Genomic DNA, 14,926 nt, shown 5'->3' with positions numbered 1-14,926 from the left:
ACACAATTGCAACTTCCTTAAAACATAGTCTTTCAGTTGTTCTAGAGAAAACAAGTGCTGTGTCTCTAACACAAATCAGAATCAATTAATTTCAAAATTAGTATAAAATCTAGCAGACTTGGATACATTCTTCTGAAATATTGTTTTTTAAATTAAAAAAAATCATATTATTCCATTCCCAATAGTTATACAAAAATTGATTGAATTAGTTCAAAGTAAATGTATATTGATATTAATCTATAAACTTCCTTAACAGATTAGATTTCAATGATAAATATTTGTTTTAAAAAAAGACATTTGAAAAAAACACTTTTTAACTTTCTTGTAATCATTGGATAATCTCATCTGTATTATTTCTGAATTACATTGCTTGCTCAGAAGCACTGCAAGTAGTGTTACCTGCTACCATTGTAAATTCTATGTGCAGAAACAATTTGGTTACTTTAACAGACTGATTCATTGTATAAAAGACTAAATCATTAGTAAAATTTTCTTCTGACCAGTGGCAGTTTAAACACTATAAAGTAAATTTTCACTGTAATTAAAATGGGAATCTGAAAACATATCACTGCCTTTTTTTTTTTTTTTTTTTTTTTGGAGAAACTTGTATGGTAGAGCAACAAATCAAAATAAATAACAATCAGCAAGGTTTTTTAAAACCATTTTTTTTAAATGAAGAGAAAAGGAAAATAGATGATATTATAAAGCTTTTCTTTTCCCTAATTAACTGACATCATGATGGATTCCTTGCTCACCCCACGCTTATATTGACTTTATTTTTTTTCTCTTATAACTTTGTTAACATTTGAATACTCACAACATATACCTTAAACAGTATTTGTACATTATTAAATGTAAGGGTATTTAAATAATCATGTACTATCTTGACTGCTTATTAAATAAACTGGTAATGCAATTTCTAAAAGGCACTGCCAGAAGAAGACACAGCCGATTTATTTCAAATCATGCAATATCAGTCTTTATAAAGCAGCATATGGTCTTATGATGGCAGGTAAAATATTTTACCTTCTATAATAACTCAGAGCAGTTAATTTATCTACATACTGTATAATGAGATAAACAATTTCAGCTGCACTAGAAAAATTTGTAGCAAGGGAGAGATCTAGCTTCCCCCCATCCGTTTTATTGATTTTTTCTGCCTATACATTCATATAATTGCTAACAGAGGTTATTAATTCTTCCACCCCCTTCCACAATTACCTTAAAGCAAGACCTTCTTTTCAGTTGTAGAAATATTTGCAGTTTCTACAGCTGCAGGACAAAGATCTGAGAAATTTTCATAGAGTTGCTCGGGGAAAAAGAAAAAAAAAAAAGGCTTTGCAAGATTCTGTTACAAGTAAGCACAGTGAATGACAACTTTCAAATCTACCACAATCATTTACTAATGTGCTGCTATATCAAATAAGTCTATTTTTTTTGACAGCACCAAATTAGATTTATTGCAGAAACTGCTGCATAAATAGCATATGGCTATGTTATACCACCTATTTCAAATCCCTGTAATGTTTCCTCCCCTCCCCACTCAAAATGAATAATTGAGCCAAGCTATAAACCTATTGTAAAAGAGAGATATACAAGTTCAAATACAGATGTAGATTTCTTTGTTAAAAAATGAGCTCAGCATCCACAACCCAACTGTATATATGAATTATTTTTTATTTTAATATCATGATCAACTAAACTAGTTAATAATACTATATAATAAGTCAGTCAGTTCTTTTTCATTATACTTGGGTTATTTTGTCTTCCGTTACAATTTTGTCTTCTGTTACAATTCTGTTTCTTACTCCTGTGAGTAGTTCTACTGATGCTAGTGGTACTACTTACTTGAGTAAAATTTACTCATGTGACTGAAGGTTACAGGATGGGACCTCAATTCAGTTCCCATAGGCTATCACTTATGAGAAAGGAAATGGCTCCTCCTGAACAAAATCAATCATCATAAATATAAAAAGAAAAGGAGTACTTGTGGCACCTTAGAGACTAACAAATTTATTAGAGCATAAGCTTTCGTGAGCTACAGCTCACTTCATCGGATACAAGTACTCCTTTTCTTTTTGCGAATACAGACTAACACGGCTGCTACTCTGAAACCTGTGACCATAAATATAAAATATTTAATTCAACTGAAGAACCCAATCCTGAAAGGTGTTGAATGCCAACCACTCATTAACATCAATGGAAGTAGGGGGTCTGCCAACAGGATCACTCTCTAGATTAATGTTTGTATATCTGTATATTTATCTCCAGTTATTTCCTTATGTATATTAATGAAATATGGAACACAAACTTATGATTGTGTGTGACATTCCTGATAGTATATTTTTATTTTTGCAAAGGTTAGACCACACAAAATTTCTTGGTAGCAAAGGTTCAAAATAGAATGTTGTCACAAAATTAGCTCAGCAATGAGTTGATACATTCCTTTTATTGTAGGATGATCAGATAAACTCTTTATTTAAACAAAAGTTTGTGTACTTTCTGCAGTGAAAAGACATTGCAAGGTCTTATCTCAGACCAATGGGCACACCACTGTAACATCATGGAGCTCTGTAGCTACCCTGCAGCTTCCCTCTCTGTGGTCAGTCTTCCCAGCTGCCCTATCTGTTACTGTCTGATTAGTTCTGCTAAGGAGCCCCTCCCCTGCCAGCTTTCAGTGCCATCTGTTCTACACAAGATGGCTGCTGCCCAGCAACCTAACACTGCCCTCCTACCTGGCACCCAGCTACCATCCTTACCCCAAAGTGCTAACACAGGTTCTCACTGCTGGCAGAGTCAGGATTTCATTACTACTACTTTGACAAGTGCAGGGTTGTTTGTAATTTCTCTTTTATCCTGATTTTGATTGTACAACCACCTCCCACTGATTCAGTTTGCTTCAGTTTTGTTGCTCACAGATTTTACTCTCCACATTAATCTCCCTCTGGCATGTTACTGCATCTGTTCCCTTTTTTATTATTAATTTTCGAATTCCCACCATTTTTGACAAAAAGGAGGTAATCTACACTCTGCTTCTGCCCATTTCATTTTCTTTAATTTGGAAGATAAGTATGAAAGCATGCCAAAGAAGTTAATTCTCCGTTAACAGTTTATTTTCTGGCATCCTAATGCCTTTGTATATGAAAAACAGATAGAAATAAATGTTGACTGAATCACAACACCATAGTCACAACTATCCCTAAATTTAATGAAAATTAAACATATGAAACAGAATTTTAAAAGTTTATTAGTTATATGAGTTGTTTCATGTTATTACTCCTTCCTACACTATTTTTTAATAGATAAAGCTATTCATACAAAACAAACAGCGTATAAAATGTTTATAATTAAGCTTTGTTTTTTTTGCTATTTTTTCCATATATTGGTGTTTTTGCTATATTCATTAGTCTAGAAAATAAGTAGTTTAGAAAAATGAGACACTGTCCACTGCTACTAATTAACACTAACTACCATTAATACTAAAAATGAAATCTCATTAGAATTCCTCATCTATCATCAGTATGAGACTGCTTCCAACGTGCTAAAATTGCTGAATAAAAGGCAACACACTAAATAATTCTGCTGATAACTAACAGATATTACTTTGAAAACAACACAGCTGATACTAGGTTTTGTATAGCTTTAATAAAGGATAGTGAGTAGCAGCATGAGACTTCTGCTGTAAATGGAGAAGTCAGATTATATTTTATAATATAAAGAATAATATAGCCTAAATATAGATTATATATAAGCTGTAATTCTAGCAAGGAATTCTGGTGACATCATAAGCAATGACACCAAAACTCTAGCAATTTAATAATGTCACAAGAACCCGGAGGTAGAATGGTAGGTTTAATTTACGTATCTTATTTATTATACATGGATTGCAATTAATGCCAATGGAGCTGTTGAAAACTCGCTAGAGACTACTAGAAGCATTGATGTACTGTAGCTATTTGAAGCCACGAAGGCCATAGCACTGCTGAAAACAACTGTATGCCCTAAAAGACATTTTCTTCAAATGTGTTACTTTCTGAAGATATCTTGTCAACAAATATTTTGGTGATATTTCAATCATATTATGTACATTTTCCCTCAGAAAAGTACAGAAAGACTGCAAACAGCCACAGTCATCACGTGGTATAAACTTCTACAAATATGTGATCTTTAATGAGCAACTAAGACATTCAAATTAGCCTGGGAGGTCACACATTATTGGACTTAAAAGCATGGGTGACACATATTATTCAAGTAATGTTTTCCTCATTTACAAAGTTGACATCCAACACTACCTGCAATGACTGTAAAAAAAGAAGTAAATATGAGTCTCTGCTTTAATTCTCTCTCCCAGCAAAATTTGAGACGACATGAGTCTATTCTGATACTATCAAAAGCATTTCTGATTGGCATGATTTGAGAGGAGATACAATGAACCAACAAAGTGAATGAAATATTAGACTTTAAAACAAAAGAGAATTAAGCCCAATATTTTCTTTACTTCACTTCCTTGAATTTATGTAGCGTCTCTTGAATAGGGATATAGGAACCACTTCTTAAGAGACAGAACTGTAACTGAAGCACAAATATTAACTTTTAGTTGTTTTGTGTAATGAGAGAAATTTCATACTCATCTTTCAGTTACAGAAGAAGAGTAAAAGAATGATTTCAATAAATTAAATGACATTTTAAAATCAGATCATTCTGATTATCATATTGCATCTCCTACTTGATCCCCACCACTATAGTACCAATATGATTTGGGTAATAATTCTCTCAGACTAAACGGGCCTGAATGCTTCATGCCTTTTGAAAGCTGCAAATCAAGCATTCAGATGGCATGGTGCATGTAGCAGGGTCCAATCCTGGCCTATTAAAAAGTTAATGAGAGTTTTGCCATTGATTTCAGTGAGGCAACGTTAGGCCCATGTTTTCTTCCTATAGTAGTTCTCACATGAAAACTCAGATTTGAATTCAACAGGTGAGATATTGGAACTTAATTACTATTTCATAACCACACAGGGCTTGAAACAAATTTGTTAAAGTCACATTATGGTGAAGCTGCAAATGCAGGGAGAAGGGGACCAATGCTGTACGCAAGATTACGATGGTTATTGTTCAAGGTCAGCAATAATGCCATATTTTTTCGGTCATTTCCAAATATAGGAGCTGGAATTACGAACTGGATTCAAGGAACAAAAATATGCACATTAACTAAACATCAAGGATTTCTAAGAAAGCTGTACTTCCAACGTAAGTAAACACACATTCCAGTGATCCAGAAGCAAAGGTGATATGCAAGAGACAAATAAATACTTTAAGAATTACTATTTTAACACGCATGTTTCTTTAACTGATAAGCAGTTTAATTGGTCTGTATCAAACCAGTGTTTAGAAAGTGGATTTTTGGGGACAGGAGTAGGTGAGTGAGACGTTTCCCCTGCAAAAAGTAGAAACATAGCTTGTGGATAATTTCCTTTTTCCCCCTTCAGGCCTGGATTGCATGTTCTCATTTAATCCAATTGATCTATAATATTTACTTTCTAGTTTTCTAATATTTAAATTAAGCATTTTATATTGATTGTATTCTTCTTTACATTCAAAATACCGAGACTGATGTTCTTTAGTACTTCAGTAATCTTCTGTTTAATCATGTGCTATTTTAGCAACAAAGTAGAAGATAACAGAAGACTACTAGGCCCAATTAGCTCTTTGGATTCCTCTAGATTCTGCCAGAAAAAACAGGGCTATGGACACATGGTAGCAGAAAGACTACCCACAGTGGGAACAAGCCACTCACACTTCCAGTTCTACTTGGAGGCATAGAGCTGACTAGCTAGTTTAGTTTAGCTAGTTTAGAAAGTAGGTGCTGTGACAGGATCAGGCCAGATGGCTACAGGAGAGTGATAGAAGGCAGATATATTAGCCCCAGGTTAAGCAGATCCCTTTCCCCTGGGTAAGGGGGAGTTCCAGAACAATCAGGAACTTGCTGGAACCAATTAAGGCAGACAGGCTAATTAGGACACCTGGTTTAAAAAGGACCTCACTTCAGTCAGTGAGGGGCCCGCAAGGAGCTGAGAGTGAGAGGGTGTGCTGCTGGAGGACTGAGAAGTAGAAGCGTTATCAGATATTAGGAGGAAGGTCTGGTGGTGAGGACAAAGAAGGGTTGGGAGGAGGCCATGGGGAAGTAGCCCAAGGAGCTGTAGCTCTCACACAGCTGTTGCAGGGGATACTATAGACAGCTGCAATCTACAGGGATTAAATGGCTGGATTGCAGCCTTGGAACACAGAGTAGAGGGCGGGCCCAGGTTCCCCTCATTCCCCCCAACTCCCTGTTTGATATAAGATGAGTTGATCTGGACTGCGAGTCCCACCAGAGGGGAAGGCCTCTGGCCCGTCCCCTGACCCATTAGGTGGGCCAGCAGAGACTGTTCTCCTCTTTTTCCCCATGCTGGCTAGTGATGAGGTTAGCTGAGTGAACGGCAGGTTTGTGCCACTAACAAAAGGTGCCAAACTGAGGACTGCCATAAACCTCTGAGGCGAACAAATCCTCCAGAAAGCGCATAACCCACCAACGCAGAGGAGGAACTTTGTCACAGTGGAGACAGCTAGAAAAGGACAAGGCCAGGACACTTGAGAGATGCACTAAATCAGTGCATCTTCTCAACATCCTTCCGAAGACTGGGCTCTAGAACTTAAAAGCTGTTCTCTTTGGCAGAACCCACAGGGAAGGATAGCAGCGATACTGCCAACTCCCCCTGGGATGAGGCCTCCGCTGGCACGGCTGCTCCCGCGTGTGAAAGGGAATGCAATTTACCCTTGCCCATGGCCTGAGATGAGCAAAAATCAAAGTATTTAAACTACAATAGTGTGTGTATCACATTACTAAACAATTACTGGATTCAAAATGGGAACACCATAAAGAGATTTACTGCCTTCAATGAAAGATCTGAAAGTTGGACATTCGCAGCCATATCAGCCCCTTCACTTATTAAGAGACCTGTTCTGGCAGGATGTGATGCTACAGGGAGAGGGACAGGAGTGGCATGGAGAACGGGTACAACTCAGAGGACGAAAGTGTGGCTCCTTTTTCCTGTCCATACCTGACCAACATTAGTAAGATCACTTAATACACTACTGGACGGCTGTCAGATGCTACCGTGCCAACTTTGTATATTTAAAACCAGACACTCCTGCAGGAGTGCTGGAACTGTCCCTGCCCCACCTCTTCCCCCCCAAGGCCCTGCCTCTGCAGTACCTCTTCCCTGAAGGCCCCACCCCAACCCACCCCTGAAGGTCCTGCCCCCTGTTCGCTCCTCCTCTTCCCTCCTCTCGTCATTCCCTGGTTTTCCCCTCCCACTCACCCTGCCCGCCCAGGTCGGGACAGACTCGTCTGCAGAGTCTGGGCTGGGAGCTGCAGCTGCCCAACACAGGTAGGAGGTGGCCCGGCCTGAGTAGGGGCTGGCGTGAGTGATGACCTGGCACCTCCCTGCCTGCAGTAACCGGACTTTGGGTGTCTGGTCAGTATATGTGACTGGACACAGTCAGGTCCCCTTTTTGACTGGACTTTCCGTTTGAAAACCGGACACCTGGCCACCCTACGAGGGTGGTAACAGAACCTACACAGAACAGATAATTATAGAATTTGGTGACTTAAGGGGAAGATTTGGCCCCTATATCTCACTTTTTATAATGAAGTTAGAACTATATACTAAATCAACATAAGCATACTTTTTATTTTATCAGTAAAAGGTCATATTGTATTCACCAAGTCAGATTTTAAAATGTCTGTAATTAAATAGCTACCTGAATCATTTTGACATTATGTACCTGCATTTAAGTGTTGAACCTTGTTAAATTTATAGTTATTAGTCTGTATTATTAAGAGAGAAAGATTTTCACAAAAAAAAAAATGTGTTATTAGGATTTTCTCCAAGATATCACACTGCTTTATAATGCATGATCAGTCTTTTGCTAAAACGGAGTTTGTTAAACCATTTGGTTAACTATCACAACAAATCATTATTGAGGAAGTTCTTCTAAATCCAAACTTTAGATATCTTAACAACTCACCCAAAACTTTTTTCAAGTTCATCAACCTCTAGCATATTTTTTTTCTCTGAATACAGGCTGCTACGGTGGTGCTTTCTTCCATCTGTTAAACTACCGTGCTCTGAATAACACTGAAATTTAGCTGAGTAAAAGATTGATTAAATGAATTTAGAAAGTTTACATTGGATCCAATTCTGCTGTCATTGAAACCAATGATAAAATTCTCACTAAATTTGTTAGTCACTAAGGTGTCACCAGTACTCCTTTTCTTTTCACTAAATTCAGTGGGTGCAGGATTATAGTAGGAGTGTGAATACTCCACTATCCATTAGCCAAAATCTGAGGCTGTTATTCAGGTAAATTTATATCAACTCCAATGAGAGCTTTTTGTCTAACTAAGGACTGAGTAAGGGCATCAGATCTGACACTGGATGTTTACCAACAGATAAAAGTGATACAAAAGATTAAAAGAAGCAGTTGTGTATTTGGCAAAAAGAGAAATTTTTAAGTTACCGAAACTCAAGGTGAAATTAATGATTAGCAAATCGCCACTCTGGAATTTTCTCTACAGGTCTAATAGTAAGAATTAAGGGTAGGTTGGCAATTTATGTTCAATGATGGAATAAACCTGTAAAGAGCCCAGACTGACAGAAACATGTTTGTGTCACACTATCTTATTATTTTCACTGAGGCAAATGATAGAAATGCTATTCTCATGGATCTGTCCTGAGTCTCTCCCTACATTCTTAGAGTATTAAATTATGTAGACTGTTTAATCTCAGATGAAGTACAGCTTCATAACTGACATCAGTAAGTATTTACATCATTATGTCACAATACCCTAAATTCATAAATTTGAAGCATTAGAGTTTCTAAACCAATAGATGCTATACAGTTCGGTGCTTACAGACTTTTTAATTAATAAACGTATTTTGGCTTTTTGAAAGATCATCATTTAGGTAAATGGGTGCTTTATTTACCACATCTTCACTTCTTCTAAAATGCCCAAAAGCAATGCATGCAGTGAATGATTATGAATATATGCAACAACAGTGGGGAAGCCTGTGGCAAAAATTAGCAGAATGAAATTGGTGCTATGGCATGTAATAGGATAAAGGGTACCTGGTGAGGTGCAGTTGGTGCTCAGATTTACCCAGCAGTTCTGTCAGTTTTAGGCACTCGTCTTTGGCTCTTGCTGCATCCTGCTGTGCTTGTTCCAAACGCAGTTTGTTTTCATTCAGCTCTAATCCCAATTTCTCTATTTCCTTTAAAAATATAGGAGAAAACACATTTAAAAAAATATATGTAGGTAAATTTTAAGACAATCTACCTTACGTGATCAAAAGTTATAAGAAAAATAAAGCATGATTTCATTTAATGAAAAAAGGAATTGAGTTCTTTGGTTTGTAAAAATAAAATTTAATAAAGAAACAAGGAAATGAAAGGAAGTAATCTGAAGTATCAAAGCTCATTTCTTTTATTATCTTATTTCACCATTTTGCAATATTTTTTCTTAATATTTTTAATAAGCCTATGCAAACAGATATGTCAACACGAACATTGATAATATTCTTGTACAAAAATGTTCCCCATGACTTTTGTAAAATTTTAGTTCCCATGTGTTCTCTCTCTGTTCAATCAACTCATTAAAAAAAACCCCTACATTTGATTTGTATTCACTTCATATTGTATTTTAAAAGGCATTAAGGTGTTTCTTACCATTTGTATTCATTTAAAAGTGCTCTTATTTGTGGGGCCTGATCATGTAAGATGCTGACCACTATCAAATCTTGTTGCCTTCTTCATATAACTAAGCAATACAAACCTACTTAATTTAAAGTATTTGAACAGTCCAGTTAAAGTTAGCGAGACTACTGATGTGCTAAATGTAAGCAAGTGCATGTTTTGCAGGATTGGGATCTTTGTTTCTAGTGTATATATCGTAAGCCTTCCACATGTTTCGAGGCACATAAAATTTTCAAAGAGAAATAAATGTCCTACATTAACTATCGCAAAAATACTAAAAGAACTATCCCTTCTTCCAAAACAGAAAATACCTTTCGTAGCAAAACTTTGTTCAGTATTTAAACACTTATACAGGTACCTTTATGCCACACTATTGCACTAACATTATTCTCCAGTTTACTTAAATATTCATTCAAATATCTTAAATAAAAAGCAACGTATTTCAGTGTCAATACGTATTCCTGAAACACCTTCATAGTATGTTGTCTGTTTCTTCATGAAAATATTAGCCCAAAGCATTTATAGTAAGTCACGATGCCTCAAACAGATTCAGTATCCACATCCAACAAAAAGTATCAGTGTGTAAACCATTCCCCCCCCAAAAAACAGTCCTTTTGCATTTCTAATGAAACACAACTTTCCTGTTAGGAGTTATATTCTAGTTCGTTGAAATTGCATTTTTTAAGGAAAATCAGATTAAAATCTGTCTAAATATTTCCATGCAAAAAAAAAAATTATATATATACACACACACACACACACACACACACACACACACACGCACACTGCATGGAATATATATAATTTTCAGGAAATAAGTGTATGTGCGCGCGTGCACACACACACACACTTCCTGAAACTAAACAAAATAAACAAAACTAGAGGCAAGTTTTACTGTTTAATACAAAGATGTAGAAACTGGGGAAATCATAATAAATTAATTCAGTGTATTGTAAGTATTCAATGTAGGTACTTTCAATGAAAGTAATGTATTGTACCTGTAAAATTTTTTAGATGGTAAGCATGTATTTTAAAAAAATCTTAATTTTTCTCATTTCCAAAGGGTATCACATTTAAGTTTGATAGAATGAAAATCTTAACAGATTCACTATGTTCTAATCTAGTTAATAGAGCAGTTCATTAATGTTTGTTTTCCCTAATCCTTTCTATCTTCTTGCCTGAGTTCTTTCCCATCTACAGAGGTAAGCAACACTCCTGCAACATTTGTTTTTAAAATAAAAGTAAGGTATTCATGAATGGCCACATTTTAAAAAGAAAAATAAATAAAGTTGACAAAATGTCAACTACATATTTAAAAACCTCTATTTTCCAACTATAAACATAAACACACCCTATCATCACCCTCTTAGGGAAAAGCCTAAGTGAACAGATGGGCTTTAAACGGTCTCCTGAAGGTAAATAGGCTCAGGTTCTGTCGGACCAAAGTGGGAAACAAATTCCAAAGTAAAGGGACCTCTGTTGAAAATGCCCTGCCTCCTTCTGCCAGATGTTCAAATCAAGGAATTGAAGGCAAGAATGCATCAGCTGATCTCAATTGTCATGAGGATGCACAGAGAAAAACAGGTTCTCAAAGTTGCTGGGACCCAAATAATGTACCTCTGGTGGGGCTTTAAAGATCAATATGTGCCCATGACTTCCAACCAGAAGCAGTCAGGGAGCCAGTATAGTCTGAAATACTGGCATAATATTCTCCACACATTAAGCAGGCATTCTACAGCATGCTGTGTCACCTGTAGTTTCCAAGTGGGCTTCCAAGAGCCCCATGTAGACAGCATTGTAGTAACCCACAAAAGAGTGGATAAGTCTGGAAAAGTTCACGTCAGAAACAGAAACAGTTACAATCAATCATTACAGCAAAAAGAAACAATAAAAAGGCACCCCACCCACCAAAAGCACCCATACAATAAGGGATCCAAAAGTATCTCCAAATTTATTTGGATTAAGTCTCAATGAACTTGTTCTCATCCAAGCACAATGAAGAATTGATTAACAAAAACAAAACAAAAACACACCAACCCTCACTTATTGCTATGTATCAACACCTTAAAAGGAGTACCATCCAAACCGCAAATACCATTAAGTAGTTTAGTCTGATAATTCAGCCAGTAGTTTCTGGTACTATTCCTGAAACATAGTATATTACATATCTTGAGGCTACTTTACACAATAGTGAAAGATATGATCGTTTCAGACAGCCTTATAAACCGGCTGTGCCTCAGTCCAATCAGGACACTTGGTCCAACGTATAAGGGTGATCTGAAGGGTTCCTTTATCTATGGTTGTGATGTGTTTGCGTCCTGTGCAACTCCTGTAAATGGTCTCCCCTCCTCCTTCCAAGTTACAAACCCAGTCCACATGTGTTGTTTGTGTATACCAGCTAGGGTTTAAATTCTAGTGCATGCCAGTGTGTCATGCAAAAAAAGTGTCCATACAGACCCTGCTGATGCACATCCCTAGGGCAATGATGTAGTCCAGTTTCAAACAGCAGTATGTCAAAGCACATTATGTAACTTTTAGCGCAGGGTAGCAGGATCCACCCGGTGAGTTAATATATGGCAAACTACTGCATAGTTGAATCAGACCCTGGCTTGTCATACAGTCAACCTCTGGGATAAGGAAAACATGAGGAGAAATGTATGGGAGGAGAGTCAGGGAGAACTGAAAGCAGATGTAGGTGGTGACAACATTTTGTTAAAAAACTTTGAAGGTCAAGGAACTTGAATCTGATGTGCTTAAAAAGGGACATTAAACTAAAGAAGGAAGCCAGGTGTGAAGTAATGCGGTCAGAGCATGGGGAAGTGATGACGACAGTATTTTAGCAGATGTCAAAGTATACTAGTACATAAAATAATACATCCCTTTACAAATTAAAGTTTATATTTGATCATCAGGAAGTGGAATTATAATCATAAATGTGGCTGTAAAAGAGACGCATCATGAGACTGTGTGTTTATTCTTTTAGAGTTCAGTCCTGGTTCCCAAGCCTATTACGAGTAACTAAACACAAGAGAACTCTATGGAATCTGGGGGAGGAAATTTTGCCCCCTCCAATCCATGCAACTGCAAGCAGTGGTTGCTATTTGAGCTCACTCACGAAGTAGTGCAGAATCAGAAGCAGGCCATTAATCGTTCACATCCGGAATTATTTGATGATAATCAGGTCTATGAAACCTTAATTGGACCGGATTGTATATTTATATCATGGTACTATTTTTAATTACATGATCATGCATTATTTTTTTCAGGATATCGGCTTCTTTCAGTCCACAGGATAGACAGAGAACAAGGCAGTGAGTTGCAAGAACACAAAAGGACATCCTCATGTATTGTGGCTCGATCACAGACTTCCTATGTGAAGCTGGGCAACACCGTCATATTGCATGTTCACCACATTAACATTGCACAGGCAACTTCTGAGTATTTGACTTTGTAACTTTATCATTCTTTAAATATTTTTGTATGGAACTTAAAAAATATATTTATTACGTAATCTTATCTTCCATCTCAATTGTTCAAACTCCCATGGAACAAACAGAAACTTTGTATATAGACTGCAGAATAAAACCCAACAGAAGAACTGCCATTTCAGTTCACCACAAATAAATGAAACTAAAAAATAATATAGTATTCAAAAACAGAAGGATCAAGTTTTACTACATAAAATCACCTTATTAGGAAAATATAAGAAATGACAAATTGTTTGTCTCTGTAAATTACTACTTTTGGAACTCCTAATCAACAAGTACTTATGTTTTAAACCTCCCTTTTTGTAGGAAAAAGTACGTTTTGCAGTCTCTCAATACTAAAAAGCAAACAAGCATTTTACTTCTCATTCATTAGATTATAGGGCAAGAACCCTTATACAATCTTACAGGCATTTTTCAAATTAACACACGGTAGATGGGCTCAAAGTAAACTAAACTAAATGCAACTTCATACAAAAGCATAAAGAATGATTTCTCATAAATATTGAGGTTTTTTAAAAAAAAACAGCCTCTTCTCAAATTAAATCCAACCGACTATCTTCATTTAACCATGCTAAAGTGTTTTGTGAAAATTCTCCATTTAACTAACTAGACACCTCTTTACCTCTAAAAAATTTGCTAATTTTGTTCAAAAAAAGTCAAATTACAAAATTAAAATAATTCTTTAATTCTAGTCTATATTAATGCAGACTTTACTGTATGCAGAAAACTGCAACTTTAAATTTCTAAGCTAGCATATGTTTTTCATAGAACTCAAAATAACTGCAGAGCTGACAGAAAAGGCAAAGAAATATTTCACAAATGAATATGATTAACCACTGATAAAAGATAAAATCCTACACTGAACTAAATTTAGCAAAATACTTTGGAAGCCGTATAACAAATCAATAGGCTAGAAGCCAAATGTATTTTAAAAAGCCAGTAACATTAATTCTTAAACCAATCTCCCTTGATTGAGGTGCAATAATAAACAATATTAACTGAAAAACAGTTCTGTACATACAAAGTACTGGTACATGTGTTCAGCAAAAAAAAAAAAAATTACAAGTGTGTATGTATCGATATCATCATGAATCTACAGTATTTTTTCCATTTGATATTTCTGTCTTGGGGTCTCTTTAATAATTATGAAAATAGAGGAACAAATTACGAAGTGAAGATCAGTTTTAAAAAAAAATATAACTCAGTGATGATTGCCTTTCTGGGAAGAACACCTAATTACAGGAGGCAGTACACTACTTAAAAAAATCAGGACCACCTCAACATCAATGGCGGATTTACCGTGAAACAAACCGTGCAGTGGCATGTGGCCCCCAACAACAGGGGACCCCAAAATGCAGGACAAATCTGACAAAATGACTGAATTTAATAATTGTTGCAAGTCCCAAAGTGGTCCACGCTTTCTGCATTCTGCAAACTTATTCTGTGAACTGTGCTCTAAACATTTTTGTTTTTTAAAGTAGTCTAGCAAAGAGTTTTGCTTCACCAGTTTTTCACTGTCTTGGCAATAGCATAACAGCAACTAGGGGAAATTGTCATTTGCCAATCAAAGTCCATCAGCTTGACCAATTATCCAGTTGAACAAAAGCACCCTCCTGCACTTTGCAACAATGCCCGTGATTTGT

General features: G+C 36.2%; 1 protein-coding gene across 17 annotated transcripts in view; it reads right to left on the bottom strand.

Annotated features, from left to right (window-relative positions):
* The window catches only part of SDCCAG8 (SHH signaling and ciliogenesis regulator SDCCAG8), a 161,320-nt gene that overhangs the window by 81,556 nt on the left and 64,838 nt on the right, over nucleotides 1-14,926 (bottom strand). For all 17 annotated transcript variants that reach the window (XR_006280137.1, XM_038396374.2, XM_038396376.2 and 14 more), the window contains one exon: nucleotides 9,172-9,314. Coding sequence is in view for 16 of the 17 variants with exons in the window: in XM_038396374.2 (XP_038252302.1) it covers nucleotides 9,172-9,314 (143 nt within the window). In the remaining variant the exon portion in view is untranslated. The remainder of the gene's footprint in view (nucleotides 1-9,171; nucleotides 9,315-14,926) is intronic.

This window comes from Dermochelys coriacea, chromosome 3, assembly GCF_009764565.3.
Source record: "Dermochelys coriacea isolate rDerCor1 chromosome 3, rDerCor1.pri.v4, whole genome shotgun sequence".
NCBI classification, from domain to species: domain Eukaryota; kingdom Metazoa; phylum Chordata; order Testudines; family Dermochelyidae; genus Dermochelys; species Dermochelys coriacea.
This window is presented reverse-complemented; position numbering and strand designations above follow the sequence as displayed.